Consider the following 27,991-nt stretch of genomic DNA (forward strand, 5'->3'; position numbering starts at 1 on the left):
ACATGGCCCGCGTGCGGCGTGGCGGCCGCGGCGCCGCCGGGGCCAATCGGCGGCGCCCTTGCTGAGGGAGGGGCCCGCGCCGCGGCCAATGAGACGCATGTTTGTTAGCGGCGGCGCTGCCCGAGCGAGAATAGGCTGCGAGGAGCCCGGCGGCGCTGCGGCCTCTGCGGCGTGAGGGGCGCGGGCAGGTGAGGGCAGGCGGCCCCGGGCCCTGCGCCCCGGCCACCCGGCGGAGACAGCGGACGGGCCGAGCCGGGCGCCGCCACCGCGGCGCGGGACCGGGGATTTTCTCTGCGCCCGCTCAGGGGCGGAGCACGGCAGCCCGCCGCGCGCGGAGGGTTTTGCGCCCGGCCTGCCGCGGTTCCATTGCAAGGGCGGTTCTAGAAGTTCGGGCCCACGGAACGGGTCGCGCGGTGGTCCGTGCCTGGCGGCTGGGAACGCAGGGGTTCCGGCCGCGTGTATGGCCGCGCTGTCTGGCAGCGTGCCCGCCCTGTCTCCGCCCTCCCGGGGGAGCGGGAGAGGGGGGAGCTGCTCGTGGTGAGCGCCGCCCCCGGCGCTCTCGCGCCGCCGTACTTGGGTTGAGTCGTGGCCTTTGCTGCTTGGCTGGGGTGCCATGCTTTCGCCTGATCTCAGTCACGGTGTTGTGTTCTCGCAGCACGGCGGTCGGTTCGGGGGGCTCGGTTTTGCATTTCGGGTTCCTTGCCTCCCAGCTGAGGGCCTGTTTGAAATTTTCTTTAATGCTGCGATTGTTTACTACACGCAATACCGGTACCCGTAGGATTTGTCAGATTCTCTTCCTGTTGTATCTGCTCACGAGGCTTTCAAATATAAACGTAGGGACACGAGTGTGGGAATTAACAGATGAAACCGGAATTACTAGGAACATTTTTATGAGGTCATCTCTAAAGAAAATAGTGTTCCTTTTACAAAACTTCGGAGGTGAGCTAAGTATTGCTGATATCCGGGGCTTGTGGAACAGGTTAATGAGTTTCTTCCTCAAATAATTTTTTATGATCCCTTCTTATTATCCTTACAGAAAGTATCCAACTGTTTGTTTGTGGCTTCCCGCGGGGTTACATCTCAGTGCCTCTGAAACTGAAGTTGTAACTTTCTCTTTTGATTTGCTGTAGCTACGGAAAACACTTAACAGCTGTGGGCAGGAGTCTTCCTGTGAGTTCAGGAGCCCTTCAGTTTCCTGTTTTGTCCTTCAGTTATGCTTGGAAAGTTTGTGCAAGGCAGATAAGATTTATTCCGTGTACACTTTTATTTACGAGTACATCTTGCCAGTGTATAGATTTTTCCCTTGAATTTGTGTCCTTCAGCATATTGTCCTTGGAAGGAACTCTTCCTGTCGTGGTGTGCATTGAGTTTACAGTTTCCTGCAGCTTCAAGGGATTGATGGCGTGTGACATTTGTGCCAGACAAGTTGCAGCTGTAGCCTGCCTTGTAGGACAGGGGCTTGATCTGATGTCCCCCATCCACAAAGCTTCATCTGCCTGAGTCATTCGGAAACTGGGAACTGCCCAGGAGAAATGAGGCGCTAATTTGGCCTCTTAATGGTGATGGCAGCAATAATGACTCCTTCTCGTGTTATTTCCTTGGGTTCTGGTTGTTTTTTCATGTCTTCATTGCCTGTAAAGTTGTTTGGAAAGTAGTGAAGACAATGGCCATGAGGGCTCAGTACTTTGCTACTGCTTTCTTTCAACTGGTGTGTGCTGAGCTCAATCTCTAAAATTACCTTTCCCTCCCCTCCATTGCCCTCACCAGCTTGTGCCAAGCAGTTTTGTTGGTGGCTCTATGGCAGTGAAGTCAGTGCAAGGCAGCTGGGAATGAAACTGGGAATCACAAGCTCTCTTCTAAGAAAGCTGTATCTAATTATTTATTCATATACTTATTTTTACTTTCCAGTTGCCAAAGGCACAACTCTAGGGGTGAAACAAGACCTGAAGTACGTATTTGCACCAGGGAATGGTGTCTTTTTCCTTTTTTTCTTTTTTCATTCTTGCTTGTTGCTTGGTGAGTGGCTTTTGTCAGAACATGCCCAGTTCATGTCTGTTCCAGTGAAGATGAATTCATCTGCTATTCAAACATTATTCCATGTTTTCCAAACACACATGAGGATCTTCCTTTGAGAAGTAGTTCCCTGCAGGAAATACAGCACAAACAGCAGAGCAGAAGAATTTTCATGTGGAGTAGAGTCTGTTCCATTAGCTTGGCTGCTGGGCCGAGACTGGAAGCCACAATTCTTGGAGGGTAATTTTTAAGTACTGCCAGTCTGCATTTTTAGTGGCCTACTGTTGCCTCCTCTAATAGTGACTGGCATCATATAACTTGTTGGCTGAACTCTGATATTAGGTAAATTTGCTCTGTTTTACCTTTTGAATTGTATCTTTTTTTCCCCTGACTTCTGTTGCTGTGGAAGGAAATATTCGTTTATGCTCCTTTAGTTCTTCAGCAGTGAGATTGTAAAAATATGCTTTGCTCTAGCAGGTGGTTGCTGGCATTGCCACTTTCTGTTGTTATGTTTAAGGCAAGAGGAAGAATTTGGAAGTAAATCTGCCTGACCTGGAGGAGCACCTACTCTGCCAGAAGCTCCTTTATTTTGTTCCTGGGCTTAACCTGTAGGGTGGGCTTCTAGGCTTATATGGGAGATGTGAACAACTTCCTGTGAAATAATCTGAAGTACACTGTTAGTACTGTTGAAAACTAACAAAGCTTTTCAACTCTATTTGAAATGGTTGTGCAAGTGTTGCTTTTGCAGCTGAGAGCAGGATTGAGCATTTTCCAGATGGAAGAGTGCGTACAATCTCTGGGCTGCCGCTCAAGTTGGCATTAGCACTTACGTTCTTCTTTGGTAGCCCTCTGTTGGAAGCTGGGCCTGAGATCAGCCTGTTTGGCCTTCACAGAGCTGGACAAATCAGACCTGTCCGCTCTGGATGATTGAAGCTACTTTTTGTTCTGAATTTGACTAACAGACCAACGTCTGTTTTAGTGAAAGCTTGGTAGTGGAAAACCACCTGTGCTTCTCTATGGCAGGTAGTGATTACTGGAATTTGTAATAAGCTTTTTAAAATGGGGGTAAAAACTCCCAGTCTCTGTAACTGAAATACATGTGCAGGCTTGGCTATTTCAACCCAGAAAAGAAAGAACAGCAGAATAAGTAAGACAATTTGGCTCCCTCTGGTTTCTTAGGAGAGCTTATTTAGATACTGGTAGCTGGAGTAGCTGTGCTAAACTTGGTTCCAATCATTGTCAATGACAAGATTTCAACTTCTCTCTTTCCTCTTCATTTTCTGACTCCTGATAAATAAGGAGCAAATCTTTATACAGGGGATTCTGTCTTCCTAGCTACTGTCAAAACCCCTTCTCTTGATAAATAATTTTCTTCTCTTCTGTGTTCTTTTTATCTAGCAGCAGTTTTATGGATATTGTAGAGCAGCAGAAGCAGCTACTCACAAAAATAACCCTGATTAGACAGACATGTGAAATATGTTTTTCTGCTTGGGTGATAAAAGAAAAAAGTGATATGGAAGTTATTGTAATTAATTCATTTGAACTTTCATTGTTTTTTGCTCAAGTATGCTATATATGCAAAGATTAAAAAATCATTATTTACTATGATGCTGTCAAGGAATTAGAAAATAATAAATAATACATTTATGTCTTCCTCTTTGGATTTTTTTTTTTTTTGATAGAATGTTGAGCTAATCTAGGAAACTGTGGCACTTACCTTCAGACTGAAGACCCATGATTGGGTAGAAATTCACTAGTATCTGTAGTATTTAACAGAAAAACTAAGTTCTAGGAGGGTTAAACCACCTGACAGACTTCAGAAACTGAGCAAGTTTCATTTTGAGTTGGGTATTGTGGTAGCTATTTAGTTTACTAGGAAGGATTATGCATGATGAATTTCATAGAAAAAAACAGTAGCTGTTAATTTTTATTGAGGTTTTAAACAATGACCTGTTCTATTTTCATCTTGGGTTGAGGTAAACAAATTACTGTTCAAGTATTTTTAAATACTACTTTTCAACTTGCAGGTGGATACAGGCGCACAGATGGCAGATAACAGGTATGTTGGGCTGTTTTCCTGAAATTAAATCAAGGTAGTTAGAGCCAAGTGTATATCTGGTTTTCTGCTGGAGAGGTTTTTATTGGTTTTTTTTTAACCTGTGAAGCATGGATTACCAGACTTGGATAAGAATAAAATGGTAGTATTTTTCTAAATGCTCTAAAAAACTGAAGAGCCTCAGTGTTCCTCTAATCTGTGTAATTTAAGTATGCAAAAGGCACCTTTAGTTTATGTAGTATTTTCTGAACGTACAGTAGTTCTACGGAACTGCTGCAGATCCTCATGTGCTGCTGCTCCTCTGAGTCTTGCAGTGCTGGATAAGGTGGTCTGTCCTGTACCTGATAATACCCTTTTGCATATGTGATATCTCTTCTGGTTTTGTGTGTGAGTTAGGGTTAATTTCAGCAATATCCAGTGTGCGTTTTGTGACCTCTAAACTGGCAGGGAGTACAGGGAATACTGGCTGGCAGTTGACTCATGCTGGGCCCTCTCCTCCAGCACAGGAAGTGAGATGGAAGATGTTGCAGCAGGAGGCCAGGGACATCTCTTTTAGAATAGCAGTGAATGTTTCTTGATTATCAAAACAGCTTGTTAGAGAAGTTGAAAACAGAGCTTTTATCTCTTGTTCATCTTCATTTCATACCTGCATCCTTTCTCATGTTTTTCTTCATCACTTACACTAAAAGTGTTTCATATTTTCATCTGTGAGTAATAACATTTTCCTGTGCAGAGTGAATGGCCACGTGATTCACAGACTGAATCACACACGTGAATGGACAGCCATTCACCTAATGAGATGAATTTATCCATCAAAGGTTTTTGGTTTGTTATGTTTTGTTTTGAGGTTGGTCTGTTTCTTTTTAGTTTTCACAAGCTTGAAGACATAAATATGTCTTTTATTGGCATACTTGTCTATAAAACATGTCTGTAGTAAACCAAAGTTCTTAAATGCTGACATTTGTGTAATGTGATGCTATTTTAATGTTACCCTTGGAATTCTTTTAGTAAAACAGAAGATACTGCTTCAGATTCTCTGGAGGCTGCTAATAATGCAAGCAATAAAAAAGGTATGAAATACATAGTAGTAGGTGATGTTACAGAAGTGTAACAAGCCTTTTCAGTCAAAACTGAAGATGTGTTCACAGCTGAAAGCAGAACAATATTTTTTTAGACTAACTGTTCACTTTCTGATGTTTTCCATGTTTATTGCAGCCAAAAGCAGAGTGAAGGCTGTATTTTTGTGTGCTGTGACTGTGATGCTTTACCATTGCCTGAAATGACCCTCTAGACCCTTGCAATAAGGCCTGTAAAGACTGGCTTGTAACAACACGTGTTCTTTGTCAGCATAATTATAAAAATGAGCAGTTCTGTTTGTATGCTAGTTTTTTACTGTCTTGTTTCTCAGAAAGTGCATCTTCAGAATGTGTCTTGGAAGTTTTTATTCTCCATTAGGAAGGCCTACAGTTAACTGCTGAGTAGTGTTTTTCAAATTAATGCTTCGGTGTGCAGAAAAGCTACAGTTCCATTATTTCTCCAAACACTCATATTTGTAAGTTACAGCAAAATATGTTTCATTTATGGGGTCACTGAATGTTCTTTAGGTCTCCCTCATTACTATTTTTCTTTTTTTAAGTAATCCTTTTTGACTGGCAATTGGAAATCACGTGAGAACTGGTAGACACCATTTAATAGTTCTTAAAGTCAAGCTGCTTTGAGAAAAAAACAACAACAAAATCCCAAATAAATAAGGAAAACAAAGCAACACACAAACACAAGCATATAATAGCTTCACCATGTTAGTGTGTGCTGTGCAATTTATTGGGGTTTTAATGTCTGGGGAAAAGAGCACTGAGAAAGAATGGAAAGATGTGAAAAGCTAAAGTCGTCACACCGTGACACTGTGCATGGTTATTAGTAAGGGTTTTTAACACCTAACCAGAAGCATTTTAGATCTGATCTCCTGTAAAAGTAGTCTTCTGGGAAGTGTTGTCATGGCTGAGGAATCTTTACATATTGTAAAATCATCTTGAGGTAAAAAATTAGTAGTTGTCAAGGTCACAGTGCTATACTGTTTATTGTACAGTACACAGAGTTGGAAGGGTTTTTTCAGGAGTCACACAGGAAAACAGATGTCTTGGAAGTATAATTGAATGGTTCTCCTGAAAATTTGTATGCGGCTTTTAAGGTACAGTTAATATGGAAGAATAGAGAAACTTCTGTTTTGTACTTTCTTACATAAAGGGAAAACAGGAAATTTGCCTATGTTGTCAATGTACTACTTGCTTATAAAAGCAACTGATAGATTTGCAAAGAGAAGAGTGTTTTCTCTATCATTATCCATCTTTATATTCCTGAAATTTGGTCCTGAAGTAATTGTTTGTGTTAGTATGAAAATACTCACTATTTTCACACCTCAAATAACAGCACTGTTATTTGAGGTGTGAAAATATTCAGTATTCTTACTGTGACTGCTGTAAGACACAGTATGACAAAAGCCCTATAAATCTATGCAAATTTTTTTAAAAGGAGTTTTCTGTCTTCATAGAAAAGCTTGCAGACCAAGTGATGCAAAATCCACAGGTCCTGGCAGCTCTTCAGGAACATCTTGACAACACATCACTTACTCCTTCAAGTTACATTGAAACGTAAGTACCGGACATGATAAAATTCTCGAAAAACTGAAGGCATAATAGAATATTATTACTGTGCAATTAAGGTAGAAAATGAGAATAAATGATTCACTAAGAAAAATGGTTTACTTAACCTGTGATTCATAATGTCTTCAGGAAGAAGAGTGAAGTGTTATCTCATGCAAATTTGCACACAACATTTTGTCCCGTTCAATATTTACTGTGGCCATTTCTTGTTTTGGATAAAAATAACTCCCCTCCCCTCCTTTATTTCCTCTGTGACCCTTATTCTGACAGGGTGTGTGCTATATTGACTGATGATTTCTATAAGATTGCTGTCCTGCATGTAATGGAAAGTTCAGGACCTGTATATCCCTAGTTTGAAGCTTAGTTTTATATTGACTGTAAAGTAGATTTAAATGCTGCCTTTAGTGAATACTTACGCTTTTATTTATTGACTGAGAATAGCTGGTTGTAGACCTCTTTTTAGAAAAAACATAAGTTCTATAAAGAAATCTTTTTACATGACTCTCTAAATGTTTAATAATTTAAAGTGCAGACAGGCAGTGTGTGCTTTACGAGTATGACCCATGAATCAAAGCTTTCTCCTGTAGAATGCACAGTTCTTAATTTTCACAGATGGATCAACACAAATCTAGTCTCAAATTTTAGGTGTAAACAAAGGTATTAATTTCAGATCTCTGAACTACACGGGGAGGGTAGTGGCCCCAGGGAATGGAACAGAAGATAACACCTTTGAGAACAACTTGGGTAGGAGAGGATTCTTTCAACTTTTTGAAATAGGTTTTGGAGAAACATGTATGTTAGACATAAGCGTTTTATTTAAAAATTGCATGTAGTTATAAGCAACCTATTTCTCAGTAAATAAGGCTGAGGCAACTAACTTTTAACTTTAAATAATTTTGATTTTTAGTTTTCCAAAAGCAGTGATAAGAAGAATTGATGCCTTGAAAAAGCTCCAGGTGAAATGTGCCCATATAGAAGCTAAATTCTATGAAGAAGTACATGACTTGGAGAGAAAATACGCAACACTCTATCAACCTCTTTTTGATAAGGTAGGAAAATTATGTATATAATTTTTTATTTCTTTTATTTATATTCTTATTTATATTTTAATTTCTTTATTTCTTATGTTATTTCTGGTTGCATATATATAATCTTACATCTTCAGTTACATTTTTGTTGTTTTTAACACAGAGAAGAGAGTTTATTAATGGGGAAGCTGAACCCACAGATGCAGAGTCAGAATGGCACAGTGAAAATGAGGATGAAGAAAAACTGGCTGTGAGTATAAGCTGGGTCATCTACTATGGATGTATTGGATTGTCAGAGATAAATTCTCGTTCTTGCCATTGAAAGGACAGTGACAGTCATGTGTTCATGTGATGAATACACTGTTATGGCCAGTGAAAGGTTCTACACCATTAGTTTAGCCTTTTTTTCAAATTTGTGACTTGGGGGAATTGAGTTGCCTTTGTTGGCACTGTTCGTAACCTGTTAACAGTACCTTCCTGCTAATGGGTTCCATTCCAGTGCTACATGAAACCCTAAGATAATAAAGGACTGGTTGATTCTCTGCCTGTCTCCATTATTCTGGGGGACATGATTAGCTTTCATTTTCATAAATACAGGTGAGACACTTGTCACACAGTCATAAAACAGAATCGAGCTAATAAAATGTCTGCTTGGCTGGTGGATTCCTACTTGTCTATTGAGTAGGAGCTGTCTAGATTTAGGAGACATAATATAGTCTGTGGGTTGCCTATTACTTTCCCAGCATCATTTTTGGAGATGTGTGCTCAGGCTTTGTCTCAGAAAAGCGACCTACTTAGAAAACTCTGTTTGCTATTCTGTCAGGTTTTCTTTGCATTTTTTCCTTAGCCTGATTTCTTCTAGTTTTTTTTTTTTTTTTGGATGCTGTTCTGTATTCAAAGTGAATTGTTCTCTTTGTTTATACTGATCTCCTGAGACTTAGCATGACACAGTGCTTCATGTGCATGAGCAAAAAACGTTCCTTAGGCTCTGTGTACATGCAGGATTAATAGGCCATATTCCACACAATAAAATCAGAAACGTGTCTAGATGGGAAATAAATTGCAGCTTTTGTCATAACCCAAGCAATTGCCGGAAACATTTTAAATATCTGCTGCTATCTAGTGGTGTAAAAGGAACGGTGCAGCTAATTCAGACTGAACTTCAGGGTTGTTTAGGATTGAGAAATTACTTCCTTCTTTTTTATAACATTTGACATCAGTTATGTGGAAGGCATCTTGTTTCCCAAAATAGTAATAATGAGACACAGCATAACCATTAAAAATACCAGTAAAAAACAGCTTTGCAAGTATTCTGCAAAATGGGGAAGCTAAAACAGCATTTCAGAGTGCAAAGTTAAATTTTAAATTTTTACATGAAACGCTGTAGGTGGCTTATGGAGCTACAGAAATGAGATTAATAGAAAAATAGAAATGCATGTATATTTTTTCTTTTTCTACAAAGATAGAAAGTGTTTTAACTATTTCTGTTTGTCAATTCACTGAAGCAGACACTTGGTCTATTTAGTATTCATATAGAAGAATTTCAAATGAGTTGAAGGTAAATCTGAATTGTGTATATGTTCAGTTGGGTAAATAAACCTTGTATCTCTTCATTTGCAGAGGAATAGAAAAAGTAAATTTTAAATGTTCCTTAAACACATCTTCAGAGATTGCAATTGTTTTGTACTTCTGTCTCTGTTTATTAAATATACTAAGAAGTCACAATTTAATTTCTCAGCTGTTTCTGTATTTCTTTCCCAGGGAGACCTGAAAAATGCAGTGGTAATAGATGAAAAAGCAGAAGAGACAAATGTCAAAGGAATTCCAGATTTCTGGTTTACTATCTTTAGGAATGTAGATATGCTAAGTGAATTAGTACAAGTAAGTCTTTACTCTGAAATGAACACCTTCTGTTGTGTTAAATGAGTTGCTGCTTTTCCTATTAATAGTCAATCCTTGTGGAATGTGAGTCAATCCTTTGGAGTGAGACTCCTTTTGAGTCTTTGGAATCCCTGAAGATGCTTGAAATTATGGACAAGCATTTTTAGTTTAATCCATAAAGGATTATTTTTGCAAGGTTATAAGAACACCTGTGGATTGTTTGATTTCATGTTAAATAGCTTAGGTAGTTATGCCTGGACTTGTATTAGTGGCTTTTAATGCTGTTAAAGAAGAATTCCCTGGAGTGTGTAGTCTTCTGAATCTCACTGGTAATAAATACCCTGAATGAAGTTACTGTATCTTCAGTAATACATCCTAGCAGCTTTGTTTACTGAAGATGAGGCCTAAAATGACTGAGAGTTTGGCACACAAAATTTGCAACTATGATTAAAAAATTTAGATCCAGATCTTTACTTTAGCTGAAATTGTTGAATTAGTTAAAAGGTTTGGTTCTTTCTTAACGAGAGACTGTTTTTCTAAATATTGCCTGCTGAATCGAATTTTACTTTTTTCTGCTTAGGAATATGATGAACCTATCTTGAAACATCTGCAGGATATTAAAGTTAAGTTTTCTGAACCAGGACAGCCTATGGTGAGTTTTCTCTGCTTGTTTCTCACAAAGATTGTAGTAATGAAGTGAGCAGCATTCCAAAAAATAATTCAGCACTCTTTGGCTATTGTTGTTTGTGGGAGAGGTTTCTTTTTAAGCTATTATTTTCATGCTTTGCCTATGAAAGATTTATCTTCAGCTTTCCTGACTCTTTGCTCTTTCATTCTTAGCCTGCACAGCTCTGACATTACTGTAGTTTCTAGATTAAAATTCTGTCTGAGATCTGTCTAGTTGATGCTTTCTTTCTCAAATTCAAGTGTAGCTGCTCTTAGTGATACAATTGCATGGCTGCTTTTAATTTGAAAATTAATTGTGGGAAAAATTCTGTGTATCAAATATTACATCAAAAGAGATGTGACTTAGTAATACTAATCAAAGACAATGATTATAGATACTGTGCCTGTTGAAAAAAACAGAAAATATATTAGTGTTTTTAAAGTGTACCTCATGAGTATTTTTTAAAGTACTACTTCATGTTTTTTTTAATTTTGGAAATTTTTTCTTGTTTAACTTTGATGTACAGAAATGGATACTGTGTTTGTTGAAAAGAAGTTGCTCTGCTGCTTATTCAATTTATGCAGACTATACTTATTCCTTGAACTCCTTTTGAAGGGGAGGCAGGGAGAAGGATGGAATTTGAGTCTACACATACTTTCTTTAAATTTTGTCATTCTGGCTTTTTTCTTATATTTGGTATTTTTTGTTTTGCCTTATGGAGCAATGGTCTTTTGATAATGCCTGATATCCTGATAAATGCAAGACAACCATCATTGAAGATTCACATAAGAAAGATGGGAGGACTTTCTCAGAATAGCATTTAATGGTTAATAGCAAGTTGTTTTGGGGTTCTTTTGGGTTCTGTTTTTTATTCCTTATTGTCTTTATTCTACTAGTACTAAAAACCTCAGGCTGATAATTGGCAAGAAAGTGGTATAGCAGAGAAAAACTGAGAATTAAGTTTCTAAAGATTGCAAGGCTTAGGGAGAGGATATGACTTTTATGAAGAAAATAATTGTATGAGCACAAAAAGATATTCTAAGAAGTTGGCTGTTTTGTCTTGAAGCATATCTATTCAGTGGCATTTGGATGAGATGGGAATAGGTTTTTTCTTGCGTACATAATTTTTGTGTTCTCATTCAGCTTTGTTTTATAGTACCTTAAGCTGAAGAACTCTTTTAAACACTGGACATATCTGGTCTTGCACTGTTCATAACCTTTTGACAGCATTTTTCTGCAAATAGGTTCCATTCCAGTGCTACATTAAATCCAGTAATGGAAGGTTGACAAACTCCATGTCCCTTCTGTATTTGGAGACAAAGGATGTGTTCCTAACTGCTTGAGTGAAACCTGTTCTGCAGCTGTGTGTGACAACAAAATTTTGTGCCTTTCAACAAAATCTGCAATTCTTTATTGAAGATTGGTGCAGCAGTGGTAGCTTTGTACTGTATGAACTTCACATAACCAGTGTGTCATAGATACACTAATTCTGCTGGGGATTAGGTTTTGCTGCTAAAGAAATACGTGATTTTTCTGATTTACTGTTGACCCAAAACAATTAAATGTAGTTATGGCACTCCAAAAGTGGATTTACCTGATTGCAATTAAAGTGCTTCAAAGTCCTGTTTGTTATGGCCCGCACATAGAAACTTCTATCTGCATGAAGCGAAAGTGACTCCATTGCTATTTACTTTTACTTATTTATAACCATATGGATAAACTTATATTTTATAATTTCTATTTACATGTTTATTTGCACATCAGGATCCTTAGCATATTCAGACCTCGATGATGCATCTAGGTATAACTTAAGAGCTTAAAAAAAGACAATTTTCTTTTTTTTTAATTTCATGAGCACTTATTTGATAAAAAAAAAACCCAGAGATGTTCAAATAAAGAGTATTGGAAAGGTTATTACAACACTTCAAATATTATGTGGAGCTTGGAGCTTCTTGTCTCCTAATTAGCAGGTATACACTGAGATGCTGAAATGCAGCATGTCCAGATATTTTTGTCTTGCCTTGTGATTCTCCATGCTAAGTAGTGCCACTGGTTGGTTATTTATAGCCCCAGTGATGGTTTATTGGATTATTTGGGTATGAGTGTTCGTCATTGCTGGTGGATAAGCTAAGTTTGTAACTCTTCCCCTGAGCATGTTTGCCAGAGAGAGATTAGCCTTAGCTAAAGAGAGCCTCCAAACCATTGAATTGCTTTAAAGGGAAGTAAAGCTGAAATAGCCAATGTGAAATCAACACAGATATTCGAGTGTACTGTTGGGTCCCAGTGGCTTCCTGTCCTTAAACAGGGAGCACGGGGGTTGGGAAGGCTGCTGTTGCCATTGGTCTTCAATACTCGACCACTCTCTTAGCAGGTATGAGTCATGTGAAAGTCTTAGGAAGATTAGGGGCCTGTGGAAGATGAGTGAGGGATAAATATCTGTGATGAGCAGGCTGTTGTCCTGAGTTATTTATCTTGTCCATGTGTGAATAGCCTTGTGAAAAAGGATGACAAGGCAAACTTGGTGGTAACAGTTTTCTGGCCTGAGTCTGAAGAATGCCTGGGGAAGTATATTCAGGGCCAGTCTTTTGGCAGTTACATAATTGTTTTGTACGCAGATTAGGGCTAATTTGTAATACATATTACTGGCAGAGTAAATCAGATATTTAAGGTAACTGTTACACATGCTGTGGCTGGCAGTGGTATTGGAGGCTTTGGCTTTCAGTCCTTTTGTTGTGTGAACTGACCTGCTGACTTTTTTCCCCTTCAAGTCACTAAATCTATGCTGCCAAAAACCTTTATTATTTATTGTTTCCACTTTCCAAATCAGCTTGAGTTTTAGTGTAGTTTAAAACGTTCATAGTTGATCCTGAGTACAAAGTGAGTATTGTGCAGGCAGTTTTGAAACCTTTACAGACCTGAAATTTGATGCATCATGGATGCTGTGGTTTTCTGTAACTGGAGCCTTTTGTTCTCCATGTAAGAAACTGAATCTCTGCAAACAATTTTTGGGTGCCAGAGGAGGTTCAAACATAACCAAAAACACCTGCTTCAGGCTGTAAGCTGTTGAGACATGTTGGTTGTAGGACTCAGTTTATGAAATCAGTGTTCCTTTGCAGGATTTTCTATTATCAAATGGAAAAAGCCCCTCTGATTCCTGGGAGACCGTGCTATTTAAATAGACTTCTGCAATCTAAATTATGCTTTAACTGTGATTTCACTCTCTTAAGATCATTATATTGATCAGACTTGGGGGAGCAATAGAACCACATGGTGTTGTTACAATGTTAAAATGACTTCAGAATAATAACTTCATCCCTACTGTAAGGATGATGAGAGGCTTCCATAGGAAATGCAATCAAGACTTTTCTCAAAATACTTCTAAGGTTGCTTTCAAGACAGCAGTTCTATATGTGAAGGTGAATGAAATGTACTAATTAGCTGTTCATAATTTGAATCTAAGTCAAGGTTGTTGTAGCTTCTTGCACATTTGAAATTCTTTGACATTCATCATTTTCTGCTTCTGCTGTAGTTTGAAATATGTTTGCCATCAAATTGTAATTTTTTTCATGTATTTTCAGAGTTTAATGATAATTATGTTGACACACTGTTTCATAGATGAAAGTTAGTGGTAACATAAAATTTCTTCCAGTCTTTCTCATTAGAGTTCCACTTTGGGCCCAATGACTACTTTTCTAATTCAGTCCTGACAAAAACATACAAGATGAAGTCGGAGCCAGACAAGACAGATCCCTTTTCATTTGAAGGACCTGAAATAGTTGATTGTGAGGGGTAAGGAAAACTGAAATTCAAAAAAGCTTCTGAAGTAAAAATGCCTTTTTTTTTTTTTTTTGCTTACCATGATAATGATTAGTAAAGATAAAATTATTACTGACTTCAAAAATGGGAATGTTTGTAGGGATGATGATTATGTTAGTTTCAGCATTCAGAAATAACAGATACATAGATGGAGATATATTTTAACATTGTGTACATTTTAAATTGAACACCTTTCAAATATAATAGTTCTCTAATTGAGGTGACAAACCTTTTGTTTCCAGATAACTGGGTGAATTGTTTTTATCATTACCTCTCACAGACTACCCTCCTCCTCAGTCTGATAAGTAGCCTTGGACTCTCTTGGATTCTTGTCATCTTCTCAGCAATTTTTATTCCAGCAGGAATTGGATTATTATTATCAGGCAGGAATAGGTCATGTTTATCATGTGTTCTTTCAGCCTGTTGTGAGGCTGGAACATAAAGGCTGTACAGTTTGATCCTGGCAGCTGTGGCTAATGCAGCAAAATTTAAAATTTTATTTTTATTGTGTTTGCAATACTTGTTCAGAAAACAGCTGTGGATGTTGAATTCTCATGTCTGTTCTGAAAGTCTGTTGAGTTGAACCACGTTAGAGTTTCATGGGGGTAAAAGAATCGTTCTAGCTAAGCTAACCCTTTCTGTTCCTATCCGTGATCTCTGCTCTATAACCAAATTCCAGTACCAGAGCAGATCTGATGCAAATGAAAAATGGCTTGTGTACCCTATTTTTCTTAGCATCTAAGTATTCTTTTCTGTTGGTGATTATTTGGTTTTTAGGTTTTTTCCTACCCTTTCGAGGATGAGTTTTAGTAGTTTGGTTTTTGGGGTTTTCTAACTCACATTTAAGACATGCCAAATATTTGGTTTTGTGAAGGCATGCTGACAACCTCAAAACCTCTTGACTTTTAGTGCTACATGTTGGCTTTTGAATCCAGCCCTGCAGTGAGACAAAATGTCTTCTTGGATGTTTAGTGAAAGTTGTACCTAAGTAACAGACTACTCAGTTTTGAAGAAAACTTGAGTTCATTACAGCAAAATATTTTCTGTTTAAGTATTATAAAGGAATGCTTTCTTGGATTACTGATTTATCAAAACTTTGATTTCAGTTGATGTTTCCTGAGGGAGGTGTTAGATATGGTACAAGTAGAGCAGGAAAATATGTCTGTGGCTTGTTATACAAGTTAAGTATAAAACTGGTGACTTTGGCCATCTGTCTATAGGACAAGGTATTTTTGAGGCATTTAAGGGTTACTGTGACACTATTACTTCCATTATATGAGAATTAGCTGTGTTTGCCCTTCACTCTTTGCTATGTGCAGCTTTGGGTAAAACTTGTTTGAATGGAAGGAGACTTTTCATTGAGTGTCAGTTTGTACAGCAGCAGAATGGAACTGAAAATTAGTCTCTTTTCAGCTTGATGTGCTTGGCTGCCAGGTTGATCTGAGCACTGCTCTTTGGACAGCTCAAACACCCCTCTCCCTGGTCACTCTTTGGACATGCATTTTTAGGGTAAATGGACACTGCCTTGACCTGTAGTTAAAGGATGTAATGTATTGTTTTCTAACGGTCTGACTGGTGAGATTTTTTTCTGGAATAGCTTAATCCTGTCCTTGGTTGCAGCAGTCCAATTCTTGGGCCAGAGGTATTGAATTACAGGTAGAGTGAGGGCAGTGATTACCCTGCCAAAACAAACGTGTATAGCATTTTCATTTAGGGAAGTATTTGACCTAACCAACATACACATCATGTCTAGAACTATGATCCACTTCATATCTTGTCAAGCAGCTTTATCTAGAGAGTGATAAGCTATCTTGGCCTTGATGTTGCTGCTCTGCTGCCCAGTTCCTTCTTTTCCCTGGTGCCTTGCGTTAAAATGCCATTTCTCACGTGCTGTCTCTAGGTGTACCATTGACTGGAAGAAAGGAAAAAATGTTACAGTTAAAACAATCAAGAAGAAACAGAAACACAAGGGCCGAGGCACAGTTCGGACAATTACTAAACAAGTACCTAATGATTCATTTTTTAACTTCTTCAGCCCAATAAAGGGTAAGTTTGGAAGTTTAAGAACTTAGGATCCTTAAAATATGTTTATATATATTTGCGTTTATGTGACTTAAACATTCAAACTGTTTATGCTGTTGCATTGTAAAGTGCTTACTAGAGGAAGATTGCAAACTCTTGCCCATCCAAACAGATGTTTTTGTTCTGTTGTTATTCTGTAGAATTTGACCAATAGGTGTGCAGTGTAAACAGGATTTGTAGTATGGAAAGAGTCTCTTGTAGACTCTCATGTTTTACCACAGGATGGCTCCATGCATCAGTTTGTTTCTAACATGCAAAAGAACGGTGTTTCATTGTTGGTCAAGTTACTTCATAGCGGTTTCATTGAAACCTCTGTGTCAAGTGACAGAACTTTGTCATTTCTTCTGGGATTAATTAGTGATCCCTGATACTCTACATAATTTTCTCATTTTCCTAGTCTAATGTTAGATGTGTACTCACATTTTAAACAATTTAGATGGATTCCAAAACCATTATTTTTTTTCTTGGTCCATCTTTCATTGTCCTCTTCTGTGAACATAGATGAGGGAAGTAGTTTATTTTGTGGAGTAAAGGGGTCCTACAAGAAAGGCAGAGAGGGACTTTTTGGAAGGGCATGTAGTGACAGGCCAAGGGGAATGGCTTTAGGCCAAAAAAGGGCGGGTTTAGGTTAGATATTAGGAAGATATTTCTTGACTGTGAAAGTGGTGAGACACTGGAACAGTTTGAGGCATCCATAACTTCTCTGGGCATTCTTGGAAGTGTTCAAGGCCAGACTGGATGGGATTTTCAACAACCTGGTCTTGTGAAAGGTGGCCCTGCCCAGGGTGGAGGGGTTGAAACTTAATGATCTTTAAGGTCCCTCCCTGCCCAAACTGTTCTGTGATTCCAGAGGTGTACTGAACAAAATGGTTCTTAATTCTGTTGTGGGCTATTATGAACTACCTGTCCCTCCTAATTACTACTGCAAATGCCCATGTATGTGGGATAAGAAACATGGGGTATGTATTTCTAAAGTTGGGAGTGGTTGGTACAGAAATGTCCTTTAATTTTTGTTGCTGCTTTGAGGAAAGGATGGAGATTTGTCTCCTGTTGGTTTTATGTTGTTCTTTTAAATACTCAAAGGGTACACTTTGGGATTAGCTGTATAAGAGAAGACACTGACATCTGCTGGCAGTGGATACTTGCATTTTCAACTTGAGAACTGAGCCAAATTACACTTTCAGTAGATTACATGGTAGTGTAGAGAAGGGAAATACATTTTGATTTGTGTTGGGGTTTTTTGCATTGATTTGTTATTTTGGTTTTTTTTGTCAGTTGTTTTTTTCTTTAAACAAACACCCACCCTGTTCCATGCTGGTTGCAGTACTGGGCCTCTTCTCAACAATGCTTTGCAAATTCATGTCAAAATGTTAATCTTTTTAGTTCCAGTTGTTTTGAGGGAGGGAGGTGATTTGTAGTGCTCCAGCCAAATGAAGTTACTATAATTACAGCATTAATAGAGAAACCAAATATGTTGATCCGCATGTCCTCTGAACCCATCCTTGTAGAAAGAGTATTTCCTGTGCAAAAATCTTTGACATCCTTATGGCAGCTTTAACTACAACACATGAAATTCTTATGATTTCTGTAGGTTTAACTTTTAATACTAATCTGAATTGCCATAGTTTTAATAGCTACCTTGTGAAGCCTTTATAACCTCAATGTTTTCTGCTATGAGAAGGTCTTTATACTGTGTTTTGGCATCTTGAATATTGAGGTTGGTGAGAATATACAGGCATTTCTTAAATTTGTTGTCTTTTCTTTTTGCAGTATCTGGTGATGGAGAGTCGCTGGTAAGTTTTTAAAACAGCAGTATTGCTCTTTGCCACATCCTTTTTGCCAAGTCACTGTATAGTGACTATAGGGTTCTTTTGTTAAGTACTGTGTATTTTTATTGTTATTTTTGCTTTTGACAAAGCTGGGCTTCACCTTGATAAAGTGAAAGATACTATCAACTTCTTCAAGTAATCCATTGACAGTTCACTGTTACACGACTCGCTGATCCAAGACATCTCCAGTGGTCACTGTTGGGAAGGTCATTATTTTCCCTGCCCACTGAGCAGTACTGTGTGGCTGGTACCTGACTTGAAAAATCAGTCATGGAGCATTCTGAATAGTTCTGCAACATCAGATGCCAGAGCCAGCCAAGTCTCTATGAGCTTTTTAATAAAAGGTGCCTCGGCAGGACACTAACCTGTGTGTAGGAAGCTTGTACAGAAAATCTCAATTCTGCAGATCTAGATTTAGATTTTATTGTTAAAAAGTTAAGTATACTGAAAGTACCTGTGGCCTGAAGGTGGGTGATGACAGTGTTATGTTTTCCCAAACCTGTTACTTTGAAATATTTTCATCTGCTTCTGTGTATCACATCACATTTGCAGTAAAAAACTCAAACTGACTTGTCTTACAGGATGAAGACTCAGAGTTCACTTTAGCAGCAGATTTTGAAATTGGACACTTCTTCCGTGAAAGGATAGTCCCTCGTGCTGTGCTGTACTTCACTGGGGAAGCTATAGAGGATGATGATAATGTATGTATGCAATTAGCATTTTGTTTATTAGCCAGCACATAGAAACATTCTTCTCCTTTTCTGATTAGACTAGAGTGAAATATTAATTACATGAGAATAACAAAAACTACTTGGGAATAGGAAAGGGTCATTCAACTTGTTCTGAGTTGTTAATCAGCTTCTGGAAGGGGCTTAGTTTCAGTTACAGTGTTTGAATATGCTACATCTATTACTGCAGAAGTTTTTATGCAAATACTAGCAGAGCTAATTAAACCTTGGGTTTGTTTTTCAGTTTGAAGAAGATGAAGAAGGTGAAGAGGAGGTGAGATGCACACTATTTTTAATAGATTACTGATTACCTATTCAATTCCAGTGCCAAGAATAATTCTATACAGAGCAGAAAACAGTTGTTCATAAATGCTCTTGTTCATGGTACTTCTTTCCAAGAGTTCAGCATTCATGACTTGCAAAACTGTGCCTGATTTTTCCTTTTCATAAAAGTACTTTCTGCAGGAGTATATATCCATTTTTTTATCTAGTATTTTGAAAGCTATTTTCTGACATGAGTCAAAAATTAAAGGCAAGCTTTTTTTTTCTAGGGTGCTGCATGGTAAATATCTGTTCCTTAGGTGGTAGTGGAATTCAGCTGTCAGCTTTTAGTTGTCATAAGCTTAAAGACTGGGTCTTACCAAATGCAGTGCGAAAAAGGGGAAGTGTGCAACTGCTCAGCATAAATAATTTAGGCTGGCTCTGGTCTATGTGCAGTAATGTTGTGTGAACACAAACACACTATGAAAGGCTTTGCAGAAAACCACTAAATGTTACCACACTTAAATGAACTAATATCCTTTACATTTTTTGCTTTACTGCTTTTACTCTGCTGTTCTTGCTAATTTGTCAAAGGTACATCCCTGATTGTTATGAGCTTCAGCATAGCAGAGTACATCAGAGGTTATCAAGCTGATCTGATGTGAGCTGGCAGTCTTCAGCATGCAGTCTTTTTTTTTCCTCTGTGCTTAGGCTGTTGAGTGACTAAACATTTTAATATTTTTATTTTTTAAGCTGGGTATTGATAGAAGTGTGTATGTGCATTTTAAATTGGTTTCCAGTGCCAGATGTTACCACTTGGATGTAGCTGTGTGTAAAACAGTGCAAAAATTCTGCACAGGAATGCATAGCCTGTCTACAGTAATCTAAATAAACAGACTCTTTGGAGGGAGACTGAACTAAAAAACAAAATCAGACATATATACCTAATACAAGAACTAAAATTCCAAATAATTTGTTAGTTAGAAGTTTAAAAATTGCTGTGAGACTGCAGCAGCAGCATTCATAGGGAGGTTGCCTTAAGCCATACTGAGACCTTTATATCATGTTTTAAAGATTTTGTATTTAAAACTTGTAAGATGCTGAATTCTTTTAAATCAGCCAAATGCTGACATCTGAAACACTCTGCAATACAGTGATAATTTAATTTGCTAGTTTGCTTTTTGTCCATTACAAAATGTTGCAATTTTAACCTATTTTAATTTCTGTTAGTTTATCTCTATTTTGTCATAGGAGTTGGAGGGGGAAGAGGAGGGAGAAGAGGAGGAAGATGCAGAGACTGATCCAAAGGTAAGGACTTTTGTGTGCTTAGTCATAACACAGGCTATAATCATGAGCAGTGTAGTTAAGGGTATGATAGTTTGTGAAAAGATCAATCAAAAAACCACCCTAGCTTCTGACTGCAATGTTTTTACTATCTTCAGCACTCAAATTGCTATTCAAAGAGAAGTTAATGTTTCCATCAGTTGAGAAAATGCAGGTTTTTGCTTCCAACATGCACTAAGATAATTTCCAGTCTGTGCCTTTGCTTCTTAATGGCGTCCCTGTGTAATGCTGATACAGTTTTCTTTCAGAAAGGTCATTTCAGATGTTCTTTGGCTGGCCTTCAAGCTAGAAGTAGTCTGACAAATCTCAACTAGCTTGTTTGTTTATGTTATTTTCCTTAGAATTGTTCTTTATCATTTTCCTGATGGCTGCAGGTTAGACTCTACCTGTACTTGGTTAGAAATCAAAAAATGTCAGTCCTCAACTTTGAATTTTAAACTTTATGATATCTGGCTTAAAATTCAGCCTTGAGGGTTAGTGTTCCTTCTGATAGGTATTTTTCAGTTCTTCAGTCATGGTAAATGCTTCTATTTTGTGAGGCTGGGACAGTGATGATAGACTTGTGTTCATGTAGTTCTTAAAAAACATCAGCTTTAAAAATTTTATAAAGACAGATTAAAAAGTGAAAGGCATGCAAAACTGCTTGATGTTTGGATAAAAGTCTTAACAGCAGCTTGACATGTCACTCTTCTGGTATAGTTTTATACATCATCATATCATTAGTAAATGGTTTTTGTCACTATCAAAAGTCAAGTTTGTTTTTCTTTAATGAGAAATTCTGTATACTAAAGAAAGTCTGTCTTGTACAAAGATCAATCAAACAGGGTTAGATTGGCAAAAATCAGTATTCTGACTCTGTTCTGTAGGATTCGGATGCAGTGATGTACCTGTAATGGGAAAAAGTTGGATAGCTGAGAAACAATATTAGTTCTACATCAACGTATGTTTGTGTGAAGTATCCTTCTAGAGGATTTGGTATTCTGTAGGGAAAAAAAGCTGACGTTATCTTGGAAGGTTATGGTTGTTGCCTTCTGTATTATTTTGTACATTTCACTTTTCATCCATGCTGACAGTTCCTTTCAATTTTTTCCCATTTAGGTGTAATATAAGTCTGTTATTCATTCATACATTTCTAGGTAAGGTGGAATTCCATTCATACCTAACTTCCAAGAGTCCCATTTGTAGTCATGCAATGTGGTTTGTTTTCTAGGGTTTTCTGTTTTGTTTTGTTTTTTTTCCCTTGTATGGGGAAAAGAAATGGGGGAATGGTGACTTCAGAGTTTAGGCTTTATTAGTAAAAAATAGAACTAAATGGGTATAGGGATGAGTGCCTTTAAATCATGTAATTAAAGTGGATTTTTCAGAATGACTCTGCCTTCCTGGCACACTTCCTGCTTTGCCTTTGTAGCAATCAAACTGTATTTCATATATACATGATAAAAGATACTGAGACTTGTCCGACTATTTTTCCTTGTTTCTGGTTTGATTTTGCATCTCTTTACTGTTTCTAATGCACTTGCAAATTATTTCTTAAATATCTTCTCTGGTCTTCCTAAACTTTTCTAAGTCATCAGCTTACTTAGTATGCCTTTTCCAGCATCTTATTTATGCTGCCTGACAAAGGCAGGCAGTCACTCTTAGAAGCCTTTTCTTGATCTCTCATGATTCTGCACAGGCATTGTTCTTCTGCTCATTGGTCTCTTTATTTAAAAGAAGAAAGAAAGTTCCTTCTGTTGCATCCTGTCATCTTTCACTTTTCATCCCATTCCTCGAAGAGAACAATGCCTGCGACAGCCTCCATACTTCTTCCCCCCCTGTATTTTAGGCTTGTTTCTTTTTATTTTAATTATTTAGAAGAAGCTATAATCCTTCCAGCTTGCTCCCTGTGCATAGATAATGCCCTTCCTTGCCTTTGTTAAACTCAAAATGAAGCTGTGCTTCTGTGTGGGTTTTTGGTGCCTCAGCATATGTGCACTGGTGGTTCACCTGCAGTAGTAGAACATCTGTTTGTCACAGTAGCTTCTCTGTTGTCCTGCTGCAGTCTGTGGCACAGCTGTGTTCCCTCCCTACAGTTAAAATTGTTAGCTACTAGCTCCAGTTTTTCAAGTCAACTTGTAATTATTTTATTTCGTTTTTTGACACTGATATCCCGGTCCTGTCCTGTTTTCCATTCTTTCTCCTGCTTGTACCATTTTCTGGTCCTCTTTTTCCCCTGTTCCTTGCCTTTCTTTGCCTTCCAGTTCCCACCCTCTGCTTTTCTTATCTAGAATAGTTTTCCATGTACACAAAAATAATTGGTCTGTTTTCCTTTCAAATCCAGTTTCTTCTTTTCATTTGTTTCCATATTACCTCCTCCTTTATTGTTGTAGTATATTTGCTGCATGTCAACACTTTCTGCTTTGTAAACTTTTCCTCCTTCCTTCCTGTGAGTTTTAAGTACATTTGAGTTGTTCAGATACAACCAGATCATTATCATCTCTTACACAAAGCACTTGTACCATGTATAAGTTGTGGCTTTGGAAGACTGAGCAGTCAGATGATTGAAAGTGTCTTCAGAAGATGTTACAAAACTGGATAATGTAGCTGGTTTTGTCTAGTCCATTTTTCTGTGTGCTTGCATGTCCCATTCCTTTAGTTGCCTTTATTTCACCTTGCTGAGGCTGTGCTTGAATTGAGAAGTAGCTGACAGGGTAATGCAGAGTACTGGTTTGAATCATGAGCAAAAGAGCTGCTCTGTAGGTAAGAGACTGCATGGGCTTCAAGATCCTTTGTCTTCTGGGTTACAGTGGCAGCAGATTCATTTTTCTGTCAGCAGCAGATTAATTTCCAGAACCTGTTGTGGAGGCAGGCAGTTTGGGTTAGGGTTGCTTGCTTAACTCCAGCTAGCTCTGGGTTTACATTCTGTTATTCTTGCTTTTACATCTTCAGTAACGTAGAATAGGAAATAAAGATAAGATTCTGCTTTAGGTCCCATAATTGGACTATTCCATTGAAGATGTTTCAGAAAGACTTTCTACCTTCTCCACTGGAAAGGACATCGGATTTAGTGCCTGCTGCCTGCCTTGATACTGTTGTTGGCAGCAGAGATCATGGGGAGTCAGATGAGATCTTGTTGATAGGCCTGTTCCTGCATGGCCACTTTAGCAAATGGAAAGCTTCCCAAAAAGTGAATTGGAAAAGTGAGGAGATAAAGACTTGATTGCTCTTTGAATCAGTGTTTAAACACTGAACACTGACAGAAATTCAGTGTTTCCTTTAGGATGTCTTTTTGAAAAACAAAATTTCTGAAATAAATGGCATGGAAACTTCGGGCTTATGTCCCCATCCTCTAGGACACCAGTTTGACTGGATGGGCAGACACAGTGGGGTTTGTAGGAAAGTCATGAAAGCAGTATTACCTCAGACCTGCTTTCTTCTTTGTTTTAGCTCTATGTTCCTGCAAATTTTAGGTGCAATTTTTAATTCTGAGAAAATGATGCAATAAGTGAATGACAGTAACAAAAAGCTATATATATTGATCTTTGTTAGCAAAAGAGAAAAAATAGGTGTGACTATCACTCAGCTTGTTGGTATCCATTGCAACAGTATCTCAAAATGAAATTAAAGGCTCGGAGCAGTTTTAACTCCTTCAACAGAATAAGTGAATATGAAATACTTTAAATAAAAAATAAATATAAATTAAAAATTTTTAAATCTGACCAATTTTAAGATGAACTTAAGTCTGCCTATGGTTACTGTAAAGAATCTGTTTACAACCAGAAGAATTCTTGTTTCTATAGCCCTGGTAGCAATCTTGAGTATGTGTGTTTACTGCTAAATTTATTTTTAAAAGAGATGCAATTCCTCCTTATCTTTGCAAGTTCAAGTGTCTCTGGTCGTTATTGCCTGGCCAATGCACTTCACTTCCTTTCTAAGATATCATGGATGGGGTGATAAACAGTACAGGGGCTAAGGCAGATCAGTGGTAGTGGTTGGCTGACCCAGTGTCACCAAGTCTGGGCTCTGCAGGAAGACCAGGCTCAGGCTTTAAAGCCTAGCCTGAGGGAGTGTGGGTGTCCGCTCTCCGTCACACAGCTTGGAGTCTGGGCCTGGATCTTACAGGAGCCAGCAAAGCCCAGAGATGAGTTTCAGTGTGCATGTGCCTGCTGGAGCAGCTGTAACTGGAAGGGAATTGTGGTCTCTTTGTGCTAGTGTCCTCTGGGATTAGGCTGTGAGATGCTTTGCATGAGGCTGAGGGTAGCTGAAGGCAGTATCGAGCTCACATGCTGGCTTCCTCAGTACACGGTGCTGAGTGTTAAAGTGGTGGGAGAACATGGATTGTGTTAGAGTCTGGATCTGAAATACTGCTTTGATCCTTAGGGCCTGCTTAAACATTCTGTATATAGGGCCAACACAGATACATTCTCAAGTGTAACCTAAAAATAGCAGTATTTGTCTCAAAATCCTCCAGCAACTGACTCAGATCCAGGAACCCCTCAAACTGTTTTTTGAGAGCAGTAATCAACACTGAAAGGTCCTTAAAAATAACTTTGTGATCTCTGTGACTCAGTTTTCACAGGATAAACAGTTATATGCAGTAAATATGATTTAAGTGTTTACAGAAATAAGGAAAAGATAGTGGAGTTTATTAGAAAATATAACAAGTGTGGTTGATCATTAAAATTTGGCAGAAATGGTTGCAGTGGTCAACCCAGGTGTGTCTTGATCTAAATATAACAGGTGACTAGGAAGGAAGGAGATGGAAAGATTTTTTTAAAGTACATTTTAAATAGCAGGTTTGTTATTTTATCATGGCCCTTATCCAGAATGCAGAGAGGAGAGGAAGTGATGCTGCCTGCACATTACTCTGGCCAGGTTCAAATTTCAAGGAGTCAAAAGAAGAAACCTTCAGAAAACTTTAGATAAAAATGCTGCTGGGTTTTGCCTGACCCTTAGTAAAAAGGAGTAGCATGCAATGTAGTTCCAGTGGCAGTTAAATTTTAATTTAAGAGCAAGAATACTAGTTTTGTGGCTTGTGTAAACATACCCCTTTTCCTGTATTTATTCCCCAGTCAGTGCAATGTAATTTCACATTGGTGTTACTTGGAATTGAGGCAGATGAGAGAGAACAAAGTTAAAGTTAGCCAGATGTGCTGAGTGAGGAATACCACAAGGAAGAAGTCTGAAAGGTCTCTGACACATCAGTGCGTTTGGCTCTAATGCTGAATTGTAGTGGGAATGATAGTGATCACTCTGACTGTAAAGCAGTTTTGGTGAGGAACAGAGAAACAGCCTGGGTTTAGTGCAGGTTATCAGGGGTAAAACTTCTTGATAAGGAAGTTCAAATTGCACCTATTCTTCCTTACTAGAGGCAAAATGCTTCAGTTGTCTTAACTCTTGGTTTTTCTGATGTATACTGAACTTGGCATGGGTACATATTTTATAACACAGAGACCTCTTCTTTAGGATAGTAACTAAAAAACATTTTACTTTGCATCAGTGAGGTTCAGGGTGTCGTGTTTCATACCGGTATTTTTCTTTACTAGACTGCAGCAGGTTTCTGCGACTGCTGTTTGTGTATAATAAACTATATTAAGAATGGTAAGGGGAGAAGCAAAGTGGAAATTCACTGAATAAATTATCCTGCTTTCTAAGAATGCTGTTTTACAATGGAAAAAAAGCAAGAAGTGCAGTGTAAATCTAATGTTCTTAGCTGTTTGAGTACTTGTTCTCATTCCCAAATACACTTCCTTTTGCCAAAGGGGAAGTTGTTTAACTACCTAATGAAGGTGTTTCTTCTTTTACATATTCAGATTAACATATGGACTTCTTGCCCAGTGTTAAATTGTTGAATAGTTACCTGCTGGTGATGCAGAACCTAGAAGAAATCAACACATTAATTACATTTTTATCACCTTAGCAGAAAGACCAAGGCTCCTAAGGAAAAACTTGGACATGCTGCAGAATAAGCAGCCTGCCTGGCTCCCTCCTCAGAGCTGGAGGAGGTGGCAGTTTATTGTTAAAATAGCTTAATAGGGCTGGAAGTCAAATAGAGCCTGTTGTTGAGGGGAGTAGGTGGTGGTTTGCTTTCTTGTTTGTGTGAACATTGGCCTACAGGATGCAGTGTTAACAGCACAAAAACAGATAAAAAATTGCGGGGTACCAAGCAGCTGGGGGGAAGGGGAAACCCAATAAATATGGTGACTCTGTTGGACCTTTATGATGTAGTTTTCATGTAGCATTTCTGTACATGCTAGTGATACCTAGTTAATTCAGAACTGCATAGCCAATTTCTCTGTATTTGTTGAAGTGTTTTCTTTTATGCCTATTTGATTTTTAACTGTTTATTTTCTCTTTTTCCCTTTATGCAGAAAGAGTCCAGCCAACCTGCTGAATGCAAACAACAATAATAAGGAAATACCACTTGGAAGTGATATTTGAACAACTTGTAATAAATAGTTGGATACCTGGCCTGCAGTTCAGGATATTCTATCGCTGCAGCACAATCTTATTAACAATGCTTAAAATTAATTTGTTTTAAATTGCATGATTTTCACTAACTTTATTGCTTAACATGTACAGTGGCAACTTCAATGCATTTGGGAAATATGAGGTTTAAATAAAGCACACTCTACAGCCGTTGGTACACTGTAGCTAAGTATGTCAGTAGGCCTTTAGAGCCTTTTGCCCTATGCATAGGGAAATAGTCCAGACTACCATGTGAGGATTATCCATTTTCTTGCTCAACATTGAAAATTGTGGAATAGCAATGTGTTGAGAAGCTAAAGTAAATGGATTTACATGTATGGTAGCTGAAACAGATAGAGCAATATGACATTTTTGCTAGTTCTCTCCCCCCTTTTTTAATGTTTCTTGCAACCTACAAATTGAACTAGTGCTTGAGCAGCTTTCAATGTCATATTTATTATCTCAGTACAACCCAGTTGAGTTGAAGTAATTTTACTTCATTGAAGAGGGTGTCATATTTGAGATTTAGTTGTTCATCTTACTATTTATTTATTCATGTTTGTAACTACTTTGACAGAATTTGTGCTTTTTAATAGTTTTTAATATACTTGAAAATTTTTCTTCCTCTTTTGCATACAATATGGGTACTTGTAAAACAGGTAATTCAAAGTAGTCTCAATGTAGTAGTCTAGACAGAAGAAACAAACTCGCATCAAAATGACAGCTCTTCTAGATGAAGATCAAAATGCAAAGGCCAAACTGTTGCTGTTGGTGGAAGTGGGTTGCAGCCAAAGAGCCAGACAGTTTCCAGTAGTCTTATTGCTTAGTGTCTTAGTGTTTCACTATGAATACAGAAATCTATCAAAATGAGTCACTTCAATAAATCTGAAGTTTGGGTGTCTTACTTGCAACACTGAAATTATTCCATTCCACAATTTGTTTTATTTAAAGTTCTGAAGTCTGCAAAACTACCTTTTGTTGTTGTGTGGCACTTAAAGTACACGTTTCTAGTTTCAGCATCCATTACCAACCTCTGGCAGCAGTTGAATAGCAGCTGTATCAACACTGTGACCAGGCATGTAGAGTGCTCCAGCCTTACCTTACACATTTGTAACTTAATACGGTGTTTTCAATTTGTACAGAATAGATAGAATATTCTATTAAAGTTGTGAAACATGA

General features: G+C 38.1%; 1 protein-coding gene and 2 non-coding genes across 9 annotated transcripts; all 3 read left to right on the forward strand.

The window, feature by feature from the left end:
• The first annotated feature begins 25 nt into the window (after positions 1–25).
• On the forward strand, positions 26–27,991 carry NAP1L4 (nucleosome assembly protein 1 like 4). 7 transcript variants are annotated; one of them, XM_053981163.1, is made up of 16 exons: positions 26–188; positions 1,909–1,948; positions 4,041–4,072; positions 5,078–5,139; positions 6,618–6,717; positions 7,637–7,778; positions 7,921–8,007; positions 9,519–9,638; positions 10,219–10,290; positions 13,955–14,094; positions 16,022–16,167; positions 17,974–17,996; positions 18,614–18,733; positions 19,005–19,034; positions 20,273–20,329; positions 26,716–27,991. In XM_053981163.1, exons 3-16 carry the CDS (start codon positions 4,059–4,061, stop codon positions 26,752–26,754), a joined length of 1,152 nt encoding a protein of 383 aa, XP_053837138.1. In that variant the 5' UTR covers positions 26–188; positions 1,909–1,948; positions 4,041–4,058; the 3' UTR covers positions 26,755–27,991. The 7 variants fall into 7 exon arrangements, 6 of the variants coding, with proteins under 6 accessions (XP_053837138.1, XP_053837142.1, XP_053837137.1 ...); XM_053981167.1 differs by lacking the exon at positions 1,909–1,948 and adding an exon at positions 21,464–21,501; XM_053981165.1 differs by lacking the exons at positions 26–188; positions 1,909–1,948 and adding exons at positions 683–939; positions 1,037–1,170.
• On the forward strand, positions 8,202–8,329 carry LOC128809614 (small nucleolar RNA SNORA54). The gene has a single exon (XR_008437794.1). It is a non-coding gene; the product is annotated as a small nucleolar RNA SNORA54 (small nucleolar RNA).
• LOC128809613 (small nucleolar RNA SNORA54) lies at positions 11,507–11,627 on the forward strand. Its single transcript, XR_008437793.1, has one exon. It is a non-coding gene; the product is annotated as a small nucleolar RNA SNORA54 (small nucleolar RNA).

The sequence above is a fragment of the Vidua macroura genome, chromosome 6 (assembly GCF_024509145.1).
Source record: "Vidua macroura isolate BioBank_ID:100142 chromosome 6, ASM2450914v1, whole genome shotgun sequence".
NCBI lineage: Eukaryota > Metazoa > Chordata > Aves > Passeriformes > Viduidae > Vidua > Vidua macroura.